This window comes from Globicephala melas, chromosome 8 (assembly GCF_963455315.2).
Source record: "Globicephala melas chromosome 8, mGloMel1.2, whole genome shotgun sequence".
Classification (NCBI taxonomy): domain Eukaryota; kingdom Metazoa; phylum Chordata; class Mammalia; order Artiodactyla; family Delphinidae; genus Globicephala; species Globicephala melas.
The window spans coordinates 37,424,045-37,436,150 of NC_083321.1; the positions used below are offsets into that span (position 1 = coordinate 37,424,045).

The 12,106-nt window shown below is 43.2% G+C and overlaps 1 protein-coding gene across 2 annotated transcripts; it reads right to left on the reverse strand.

The window, feature by feature from the left end:
• Positions 1–280: 280 nt before the first annotated feature.
• On the reverse strand, positions 281–11,322 carry LDHA (lactate dehydrogenase A). Of its 2 annotated transcripts, XM_030864928.3 has the most exons (8): positions 11,211–11,322; positions 8,914–9,063; positions 6,764–6,881; positions 5,622–5,795; positions 4,628–4,801; positions 3,845–3,962; positions 1,715–1,838; positions 281–1,015 (listed from the first exon to the last, which is right to left on the reverse strand). In XM_030864928.3, exons 2-8 carry the CDS (start codon positions 9,037–9,039, stop codon positions 851–853), a joined length of 999 nt encoding a protein of 332 aa, XP_030720788.1. In that variant the 5' UTR covers positions 9,040–9,063; positions 11,211–11,322; the 3' UTR covers positions 281–850. The 2 variants fall into 2 exon arrangements, with proteins under 2 accessions (XP_030720788.1, XP_069902236.1); XM_070046135.1 differs by lacking the exons at positions 1,715–1,838; positions 11,211–11,322 and having other exon boundaries at positions 281–893; positions 3,856–3,962.
• Positions 11,323–12,106: the final 784 nt, after the last annotated feature.

The following is a 12,106-nucleotide window of genomic DNA, read 5'->3' on the forward strand; positions in this document are numbered from 1 at the left end:
CTGTAGGGTACAAGTTATGATCAGCACTATAATCAAGGTAACTCAGTACTTTGGGCCTTAGTATATTAAAACAATTGATTACAATGGAAATGGTAACAAAACAGCTAGTCAATCTAGTCACACCCTTAATATATTAATTCTTATTAAAGTCTGGTCATTAGAAACAGCACCCCTTAAAAAATCATCATAGTGTTGCCCAAGAATAACCTAATGGCTTCCATTAATGTAATTAACAAATAACAGCTTTATCACTTTGTATCTTAATAAATTAGCAGAGTAGTCACTGTTCAAGGTTTATTTATTGTTTTAGTTGGTATAACAAATACTTGGCTGCATTATTTATGTTGATTTTCTTTTTTACATTACATGGCAATGTATACTATTCTGATACATATAGTACATAAAATAAGATTCTTTAGAACAGTTATGCACAAGACATGCAATACTGGATTTATCATCAATCCCAGAATGTGATTAATTGGAGAAAAAAAAGTTGGACTAGGCATCTTGGCTAAAGGAACCAGAAGTTATGTAACACAGAGTTAAATACACATCTGGTTTGAAGGGCAACTGCAGCATCTGCAACACTGTCAGTGGTACCTCTTGAGGAAGTAGAACTATTTTACACGAACCAATTTAGGACAACACAAGATAAGTGCCATGCAGCATCAGGATACAGCTGCAGGGTTTTATGAACCATTCCTATTGCTAATGTTAGGAAACTGATGTTTTTCCTAGGCTGTCTTAACATTACTGCTTTAGTCACAGATCAGATATAAAGGACAGTATGCACAACCTCCAACTAAAATCCTATTGTAGCCTAGACAGTGAAGTGGTATGATATTAGACTTTAAAACTGCAGCTCTTTCTGGATCCCCCAAAGTGTATCTGCACTCTTCTTCAAACAGGCCTGTTCCTCAGGAGTCAGAGTCACTTTCACAACATCTGAGATTCCATTCTGTCCCAAGATGCAAGGAACACTAAGGAAGACATCCTCTTTTATTCCATACAAACCCTGAGGACGAAATGAAAAATATTTTACGTTTTTTCTATGCATTCTGGGATCTCCCAAGAATTTCATTCTTTACAGTTATGAAGCTTACTTAATAAAACTTGATAAGTAGAAATTCCTTTCCAGAATTTCAGTTAGGATGTAATGAACAGTGTAAAAGAAAGTCATTAACATAGTAGCAAGATTTCCATTCTAAAAGAAAATCTAAATTATTGCCATTATCCATCGTACTTTGCAATTTATTTTTGGCTGCCCTGCGAGACTTGGGGGATGTTAGTTCCCCAACCAGGGATCAAACCTGGGCCCTCAGCAGTGAGAGCACGGAGTCCCAGCCACTGGGCTGCCAGGGAATTTCCCATTTTTATTGTATAACACTTTGGTAACTCTAACATGAGTGTGATTTCTGTTTTTCCCAAAGGAAAAAATTTGTTTTATAGTCTTCCACTCATCTCAACAAAATTGAGTAGAGTCTTTCAGTCAACAAGTTATCGAGTATCTATGTGCTCAACACAGTATTGGTGGACATTAATCCTAAAGCTCAACCATGTCTTTTCAGAAAAGAAAGTCGCAGGTGCATTAATTTATTTCACTTAAATCAATGATTGAGGACTTAACATTAATTGCTTTCTCAGAAGTTTTTTTTTCTTTTAAAGAACAGGAAATAATGGCATTCAAGTAAAACCTATTACTACATAGACCTACCTTAATCATGGTGGAAATCGGATGCACCCGCCTAAGATTCTTCATTATACTTTCTGCCAAATCTGCCACAGATAGTCCAATGGCCCAGGATGTGTAGCCTTTCAGTTTGATCACCTCATAAGCACTGTAGGGTAGGGAAGTGTAGGAAAGGACAGGGAAGGGTAGGGAAAAGTAGGGTGGGAGGAACAAAGAAAAAGCTTTCACTGAACATATGCTTTATAATAAATCATTTTTACAGTAAATAATACTATATAAATATAGTAAAGTTGCATTATATACCTAAGTGTAACCTTTGCACATGTATGCCAGGATATTATGTATGGGTATGTTCACAACAGTATTGCTGGTAATAGCAAAAACCTGGCAACATGCCCAACGCTCTCCAAAAGGAGAATGGATGAACTGTGGTGTACTCATACAATGGACTATCACATAGCTGTGAAAACAAATAACTATAGCCACATGCAACAAAATGGATGATTCTTATAAATGCAATACTAATTTTAAAATGCAAATCCAAGATTACATATAGCATGTTTGACTTGGGATTATCTCAAGAGTGTGTATGTGGGGGGAGGAGTACACAGGGATCAGTGGGAGGAGCACAGAATTCACTCGTTTCCAAGCACCAGCAGACTACTAACTCCAACTCAACAAACGTTACAGTTAGTTGACAGCGACTGTCAACACTTCTTGGGTTGGATGATGGGTTAACAGGTTTTAACTAAACAAATACAAATAAGAGGGCCTTGCCTACACCCATCATGATTCATTCTCCAATTCCATAAACTTGAGATCCACACATGGCTACCTTATTTAAAGTAGATAATGCCACTATGTTGAAAGTTTCCCTATTTGAATAATTTCTGACAGTTAATAATTATTTTCATTTTTTGTACCATTATGAATATATATCTTGCTTAAAACTTTATAATCATCTGAATAAATAAGAAGCTAGCTGTGTTTCTACTCAGAGACTATTATAAGTTTTAATTAATTAATTAATTTATTTATTTATTGCTGCGTTGGGTCTTCGTTGCTGCGCACGGGCTTTCTGTAGTTGAGGCAAGCGGGGGCTACTCTTCATTGCAGTGCTCAGGCTTCTCATTGCAGTGGCTTCTCTTGTTACAGAGCACGGGCTCTAGGCCCACGGGCTTCAGTAGTTGTGGCATGCAGGCTCAGTAGTTGTGGCTCACGGGCTCTAGAGCGTAGGCTCAGTAGTTGTGGTGCACAGGCTTAGTTGCTCTGCAGAATGTGGGATCTTCCCAGACCAGGGCTCGAACCCTGTGTCCCCTGCATTGGCAGGTGGATTCTTAACCACTGTACCACCAGGGAAGTCCCTATATAAGATTTAAAAATTCTTATTCCTAACTAAATGAATCATGTGCTTTTGAAGACTGAATCTCAAATAGGGTAGACTTAATCTAACTTGATTTATCTTAGTTTACATTACAAATACAGAAAAGATTTATCATACTGTAAATTGATAATTATGGCAAATAAAGATAGACTGTAGCATTAATGTCTGCGATTTTTGTTGCTTTTCTGTTTATTTTTACAAACGTTCATTAACAACTACAAATGAATAACTGTAAAGATGAGGGAAAGGTTCATAGATGTATAAAGCCAGAGATTCAGTATCTGTCTTCACAGCCCTTCAATAGTTGCGTCAATCTGCATTTACACCAAGGCTTCCTTGACTGTCCCAGCTGTACGTGGTCTTTCTCTCCTCTAACTGTTGATTGGCAAGTCAGAATGCACTACTGCCTAGGATATCTCTTCGTGGCCTAAACTGCCATTTTAATATTTGACCACGTTATAATGTCTGCGATTTTTAATCCCTTTACCTGTTTTATATTATAAGCTTTAACAAAGCTTTAGAAAACAAGTTTTCTGACAGAGTAACCAAATGCAAATGCTATTATTTAATCTTTTTTTTTTTTTTTTTTTGGCCACGCCATACGGCTTGCAGGATCTTAGTTCCCCGACCAGGGATTGAACCCACGTCTGCAGCAGTGAAAGTGCAGGGTCCTAACCACTGGACCTCCAGGGAATTCCCCAAACTTTTAATCTTCTAAATAAAAATAGTAAGTTTCAACCTTCTGTGTTACAAATTATGAGATCTATTACCTGTCAACCACCTGTTTGTGAATTGCTTTCCAATGTTCCTTATCTGCATCAGTGCCTAATTCGGGGTGCAGATTCTTCAGGGAGACACCAGCAACATTCACTCCACTCCATACAGGCACTAAAAGCAATACAACAGAATTTATTTATTCCCATGCACCAGCCAGCAGACTAGTAATTCTGATCCATTCTTCTAAAATTGTCTTTTCTTATCTAAGGAGGATTATCTCCTTTTGGTAGCTGGTCAAGACTACCAATACTCTAACTTTTAGATTTTCATTGATTAGATTATGTAAAGCTAAGAATTTTCACTATATTCGAATCTGTTTTCCTAACTTATTGAGATATTATGAGATCGTAAGAGGAATTTTCTTGGCATAAGGAACTGAGAACTCTGCACAAATTATAACATCTCTCACCTGTGATAATAATAGATTTCTTTCTCATACACGCCACTTGGATTGGCTTACCTTTTCAGGAACAAGCAGTTTGAGTCCAAATAGCTGTGATATTAAATGAAGTATCCTAAGCACTATCATCTTATTTAATATGTCCATTATAATAAATAAATTTCATTCCCCATCCCTTATACCAAAAAATGTCATGCAAAATGGCTTAAATCTTAGCAATTCTTAGCATACAATTATACCAAAAGATAAGATTTCTGGAAACCATCTGCCCTAACGAATGGATATCTGATTTAGGCTCTGATTTAGTAACGATACTCCTGTCAATTTTTTTTACACAATTTCTTGAAAACAATAAGAGAAAATAAGTTATGCTTACCACTAGAGTCTCCATGCTCCCCAAGGATCCATCCATGACAGCTTAATGGGTGAACTCCCAGCCTTTCCCCCATGAGGTAACGGAACCGGGCTGAATCCAAATTGCAACCGCTTCCAATAACACGGTTTTTGGGAAAGCCGCTTATCTTCCAAGCCACATAGGTCAAGATATCCACTGTGAAGAAAATATTTAGGCACAGATACTACGTGAATCATTAGATAAGGACTGACTACTCAGGATACATGGCTCTGTATAGATCTTGATATTGATCATGACCAATCAATATTTTTGTTAATATTTTTAAGCCTCTATACTGTGTACAATATAGCAAATACATTAAGTATTCAAGAAGTGTAGTTTAATGAAAATAAGTTGTGCATCAATAACACATTATTGGGACTTCGTGGGTAGTGCAGTGGTTGAGAATCGGCCTGCCAGTGCAGGGGACACGGGTTCAAGCCCTGGTCCTGGAAGATCCCACATGCCGCAGAACAACAAAGCCCGTGTGCCACAACTACTAAGCTGGTGCTCTAGAGCCCACGAGTCACAACTACTGAGCCTGCAAGCCACAACTACTGAAGCCTGTGCACCTAGAGCCCATGCTGCACAACAAGAAGCCACCGCAATGAGAAGGCTGTGCACCGCAATGAAGAATAGCCCTGGCTCGCCTCAACTAGAGAAAGCCCGTGCACAGCAACGAAGACCCAACGCAGCCAAAAATAAATAATTTTAAAAAATAAATAACACATTATTCATAAACTTATTCCTTATCCAAGATCTTCTTAGGCAAGTAACAAATTTTAAAGTGCAGACTACATTAATGGCATTGTATCTCTTTTAACGTTTTAAACTTAACTATTTTACAAAAACACAAACTCACTCCCAGGAGGAAAATGAAAAATATGAGAAATAAATATATATACAGATTATGATATATATTGATACTATCAGTTTTACTCTAGCTCCTCTATTTTTATGCCATTAAAAGTCTCACCTGGATTGGAAACAACAAGCAACTTGCAGTGTGGGCTGTATTTTACAATATTAGGAACGATGAATTTAAAGATGTTCACATTACGTTGGACCAAATTAAGACGGCTTTCTCCCTCTTGCTGACGTGCCCCAGCTGTGATAATAACCAGCTTGGAGTTTGCTGTCACACTATAGTCTAGACAAAAGAGAAACAATAACCAGATTAAGGGCTTTAAGAAAACTCCAGCAAGTTTGTTCCATTAACTTTTTTAATGGACAGTTTTATCAGTGTTTTGCCTATGTGGCATATAAATGCCCAGACTCCTCCTTTTTGGAGTTTTATCACTGTGGCCACTTACATGGAGGAAGAATACATCAACACCTTCCTTGTATTCTGGTTTTAGTTATGTGGTTGGCTTTATATAACAATGATTGGGGGGAGCTGAAAGAAATAAAATTTATTTCATACTCATATCAAGTGAGACACATCCCCCAATTTTTTGCCACCTGAGGTCAATGCTCACACTCTTCCATACTCCTATTTCTACTTAACTACTTAATGGTGGTCATACCAGCTCAGGGATAGGCTCTTCTTTTTTTTTTAAGCAGGGGCAACTGTACACTTATCAAGCATGTCTTGCTTCTAGATACCCTATGGCACAGGGTGGTTAACCCTGGGTTGAAGATAATGAAGGGAGTCACCTGTCAGATAAATGGTCAATGATTTTCATGTGTCAAAACAGACTCTATTAGGGCCTATGTCCGTTTCCTGGCTGGTAATTGTAAGGTGTGATAGGGTTACGCCAAGAATATCTGCTGAACAGACTCATCTGCCCTAGTCTCAACCTTGTGTTAGTGTATGAAAGGAAGCAGTGGAAGTAAGTATATATTTAAATAGTTGAAGCAATGTGGCAAAATATGGACCTACGAAGCTTTGCTAATTACATTCTAATTCAGATGCTTTCCACATCATGGACAAACTGGATTTCCATTTAAAACCATTTGCTGGAAATTCAAACATTGATATCCATAGGTACCAATGCAAAATTGTTCAAAGGCTCTCTTATCCTGTATAAAAAAGAAATCTTTGAAGAGCTAGGATTCTCAAGCCTGATAAAGAATTAAGTCTAGCATAAAGTGTAATACAAACATGTTGAAATCAACCTTTGCCAGAGACGATTTTTGGTGTTCTAAGGAAAAGGCTGCCATGTTGGAGATCCATCATCTCTCCCTTCAGTTTGTCTTCTATGACATCAACAAGAGCAAGTTCATCTGCCAAGTCCTAAAAGACAAAAAATTTTCAGTTTAATGGAAAATTGCTATTTCCAAACTTTTAAAAGGGCATGCAAAATTTCTATATTTCTGGAGTAGGAGAGTTCAGCTACTTTATTATCAGGACAGACCTCAAAGTAGAGGCAGGCCTCCGTTTAAGAGCTGACTCCCAGATGACCTATACATAGGAAAAAGCACCAACCCTCTCTCCAATCGTCTCTCCACATTGGAGCAACCTCTGCAGGAGGTCCACCACTACTGTACAGAAGCAGAACACTGGATTGGCAGTGACTAACAACCAATTATACAAAACTGCTCTGTTTAGTCTCTCAAATTCAGTTTTACACATTGATTTTAGGTTGTTAGCCATTAAATAGATATTGATTAGTATTAAGACTTTAAAAAGTGATATTCTGGATCATTCCCTGGTTACATGTTTTCCACATACTAACCAACACTAACAGTTTTATTACATAAAGACAGATTTGTGCATTACAAAATGTTGGTGAAAAATATCCTTTCAGGGGCTTCCCTGGTGGCGCAGTGGTTGAGAATCTGCCTGCTAATGCAGGGGACACGGCTTCGAGCCCTGGTCTGGGAGGATCCCACATGCCGCGGAGCAACTGGGCCCGTGAGCCACAACTACTGAGCCTGCGCGTCTGGAGCCTGTGCTTCGCAACAAGAGAGGCCGCGACAGTGAGAGGCCCGCGCACCACGATGAAGAGTGGCCCCCACTCGCCACAACTAGAGAAAGCCCTCGCACAGAAACAAAGACCCAACACAGCCAAAAATAAATTAATTCATTAATAAACTCCTACCCCCAACATCTTCTTATAAAAAAAAAAAATCCTTTCAGATGAACCTTTAAAAGTTCGTAGGTGCATCTCAGACAAGGAGCACCAGCAACAGCTTTAATACAAATGGAATGAGGACTAAAACCAAAGAGGTATACTAGCCGATCCACCCCTAATCATCTACAGTATAATGAGTGGTCTGCCAGTTACTCTTAGCCACACCTGAGTTAGGGGGCATCACAGGTGTTTCATAGGCGTGGGAAAAATAAATGACATCAATTTCTGAACCAATGCGGAAAGAATAAGAGTTGGTATACTATGTGGTCTAAGAACATATAGAGCAAGCTGTGTAGTTACAAGACCTTTGCATAGCTCATTTCTGCCTTCAGTCCCTTCTCATTTCAATCCTTTTCTGTTCAGAATCCAGAATTCATCATTTCACTCTCTTATTAGGAACTCCAAACCTGAACTTAAAAGGAATTAATTTATGTATTTTTGGCTGTGTTGGGTTTTCGTTGCTGCGTGCGCACTTCCTTTAGTTGCGGTGAAGGGGGGCTACTCTTCATTGTGGTGTGCGTGCTTCTCACTGTGGTGTCTTCCCTTGTTGTGGAGCACGGGCTCTAGAGAGCAGGCTCAACACTTGTGGCACACGGGCTTAGTTGCTCCGTGGCATGTGGGATTTTCCCCTACTAGGGCTCAAACCCGTGTCCCCTGCATTGGCAGGCGGATTCTTAACCACTGTGCCACGAGGGAAGTCCCCAAAAGTACTTTTTATTCATTCACAAGTTCTCTTTTTCTAATTAAATTTTAGCTCCATAATTGGTACCAAAACTGCTATCCAAGGAGGGGGGCAGAGGGGATTAACATGGGTGGAAGACGTCCCACATTCAGTTTAATTTTTACCACGTATATATATCAATTTCAATTCCAAAATTACTTTTAAATAATTTTAGCTTGTTTAAAGGCATGGACTCTACTTTTTCATTTGTAGGCAACTAACGCAGGTTAATAAAGCACAGTGAATTTAAGAAACTGGGTCTCCAGCCTAAAAACCTTTAATTTTTGTAGTTTAGATACTCTTGGTATAGCATCATGTTTTACAAGTTTGTTTCACATAAAGTTCTTTGAATGAGTGCATGAACCTAAATATCTGTATATACAATGTGATAATGCAATTCTTGGAGAGTGAGTGGAGGATGGATGGAGTCAAGGTATCCTTGGCTTCCAGAGTGATAGGCTCTCACTTACCTTCATTAAGATACTGATGGCACAGGCCATGCCAACAGCACCAACACCAACCACTGTAATCTTATTCTGGGGGACATGTTCTTCCTTAAGAAGATTCTGAATCAGCTGATCCTTGACAGTTGCCATATTGGACTTAGAACCGAAAGGAATCTATAAGGGGAAAAACATGCACTGTCACTGCATCCTCTTTAAATTAACGCTTATTAACCAAAAGTGTTCTGGAAAAGCTTCTTTTGCTTCCTTTTGGGGTAGCTGCCACTAAAAATCACAAGAGATGACTAAAAAGGGAGAGGGAAAAAACTTAAAGATAGACAAAGGAGAATTGAAAGGCCTAATGCCAGGATCTGGTCTGACTAGGATCTTGGTGTAAACGTCCTCACCTTGGCGTGGAAAAAAAATATTGACGTTTGGGTGTAAGTATAGCCTCCTGAGGGCTCACTCATCTTGACTTGTTAACTCCAAGTGGAGCCGGCCTTTCCTCAAACAAGATCACTGTGAGCCGCCCGCCCAACTCTACTCCCGTCACCAGGACTCCTGCCAAGCCCCTTCAGGACAACAGGTACGTGAGTAAAGGGCCTTTGACGGCCTCACTGCGTTGCCCACCGCCAAGGTGAGCTCTGCTCATGCTCAATCCCTCGTTTTCTTCTTCCTCACCCCAACCTCCGCCCCCGAAGAAGCAGCGGAGCCCGCGGATTTTACGCCCCGCCCAGACCCGGAAGATTAGCAGTTACCCCTCCCCCACCCACCTATCCATTCAGTAACCCTAAGCGCAAGCGCATTTCAGAGTGCTAGTGGCCGCCGGCTACGGAGACGTGGGCCCTAGACCAGACAGCACAGCGGATGCTTGCGAGACCCCGCCCGTGAGCGGACGTGTCCAGAAACTATGCTGCTCTCTGGGTCAGAGTGAGCTCAGAATCAGACTTTAGACTAAACTAGCGCTCCTACGCACACACGAACAACGTGAAGCCCGGCTGGCAGCCTCCCCGGCCTGGCGCGCTGCCAGAGCCAGATTTTAAATCGTGATATTAGGAACCCGGGACCGTTAACCAACCCACAGGGAGGCACCTCGTGTGGCTTCCGCCGTGATCCTCGTTGCAAAGGCGTGAGGCCCGGTATGAGGAAATTTTGTTACTACAGGAAGCTGCAGAGGCCTGAAGCCTGGAGCCCTAAAATTAACAGATACTTGGTGGAACCCTCGATTTCCACAGCCGGGGACGGGGGCTTCGGCTCTGCTAATCCAAACCTGCACTGCATTCACTGGAGAGATTGTCGTAGATTGCATCCCGAAAGCACCACGTCTAATCTTGACGCTGCCCCAGAGGGCAAAAATATCCGAGAGGAATTCCAGGCAGGCAGCCCAGAGTCACCAAGCTAGAATCGAGTCTCTCCTTACAAATCACTGCTATTTCTAGACAGCCTTGTAAGGTTTCTCGCAGCCTGGCAGGGGGAAGGGAGTTCTTTCAGCGGACATCTGGTTTCACCAAAACCTAAGCTCTGGGCTGCAGTGCTCCGTTCAATGTGGGGATACCCGCGGGTGAAGCCCTGAAGAAAGAGAGTCTACGCCCCAACTCTGCCACCCACTCACTGTGACCTTAGAGATGCCCCAACCAGTCCCCCATTTGTCAAAAGGAGGGGAAGGTACCGGATGATCCTCCTCTCATTACATTGTCTGAGAGGCGGGAGAGCTGGTACCCTTTCGGCTTCAAATTTGCATGCACCATGTCTAGCATAGCGCCCTATAACATCGTTAGCTGCTTAACACGTGTAACTTGCGCAAAGAGCTACCTTTAATCTGCAGGCAGCGGCTGCCCCCAAGGAGCCCACCTCTCGAGAGTCCGAGGGTTAAAATACAACCCGAGCGGCACCCAGCGCCTTTCCGGCTTCCAGGAAGCCGCCCAAGACTGCTGAGGCTTTTTCAGTTCCATGGACTCCCGGAACCCGACTTCGAGTTCTGTGCTGTTTGCTCGTTTCGAGCTCGGAGGTATGCCCTCACCCCCACCCTTCAGACCTGTAGTCTCCGGGTCCTTCTGCATCCACCCAGGCCTTCGACCTCAGATTAGGTGCGGCCACCTCCTTGGTTCCCCAGCCCGGCCAGAGGCCACTGTGCCCACTTAGAGCCAAAGCAGGGTGCGGCCGGGCCCAGAGCCCATTTGTGGCATGAGCCACCGCCCAGGTCTCAGGACTTTGCCTCTGGGAAGCAGAGCCCACCCCTCCCGTGAGCAGGCAGCGCGGGGCCAGCTTAGCCCGAAGCAGTCGCTCTCCCCCTCGGGCGCAGTGCGCGCCGGGCCCGATCATACCGGGAGTACACGTCGGGCGGGCGGGCGGGCGTCGGCGGCAAGCGGCGATGGACCCGGAGTTGGCGGCAGCTGCTCGGGTACTCCGACTCGAGAGCGGGAGGGGCCTTAAATAGAACCGCGAGGCTGACGTCAGGGGGGAGCCGGGCGGACGTGCGGGAACCCACGTGTGGGTTGGGCTGGAGGCGGGCTCCGGGCGGGGCGGTAGAGAAGCCCCGGCTGCGCGCGCGCATCCTGAGGACCCGCAGGCTAACCGACCCATGTGCGCCGAGACATCTAAAGGGCTGTCCAGAGCCACGCTACCTCCGCACTGAAGTACGGGCCAGAGTCATCAGCCGGGGTCAAGCCGACCTTCAGTTTCCTCTTCCATAAAATGTGAAAGTTACTCTCAAGGAAGGCTCGATCTGAATTTTTGCCGCTGTTGCCCAGTGCCCAGAACGGCTCCTACCACGTCATAGACACTCGACAAATATTTGTTGAAAGAAAGAAAATGCCTAGCACACCGTCAGTCTGCTTACCTAAGTCGAGCGATTTCCAAAACTTGACACTGCTTGTCCCCCACTGCTAAACCTTCCAAGTCCCACAGTTCAAAAGTAAAGCTTCAGCCTCTCTGGTCGGCACTCCCTACCGCCCCACCGGCCCAGCACCTTGTGTCCCAGCCACGCCTAAGAACAGTCTGGGGTTTTTTTTGGTTTTTTGTTTTTAGCATATCACATTAATTTTACCTCCAGGCCTTTGCTCACGCTGGTTCCCGGCCGGCCTTCCTCCTCCACCTCTTCCAGCTGTACCCATCTTCTGCTACTCCCCCCACTCCCCACCCACATACACTTACAGAGTCGGTATCTCCCTCCTCTCTGCTTCCACCACCCAAGTCTATACATCCTTCAAACCTGTTTGCC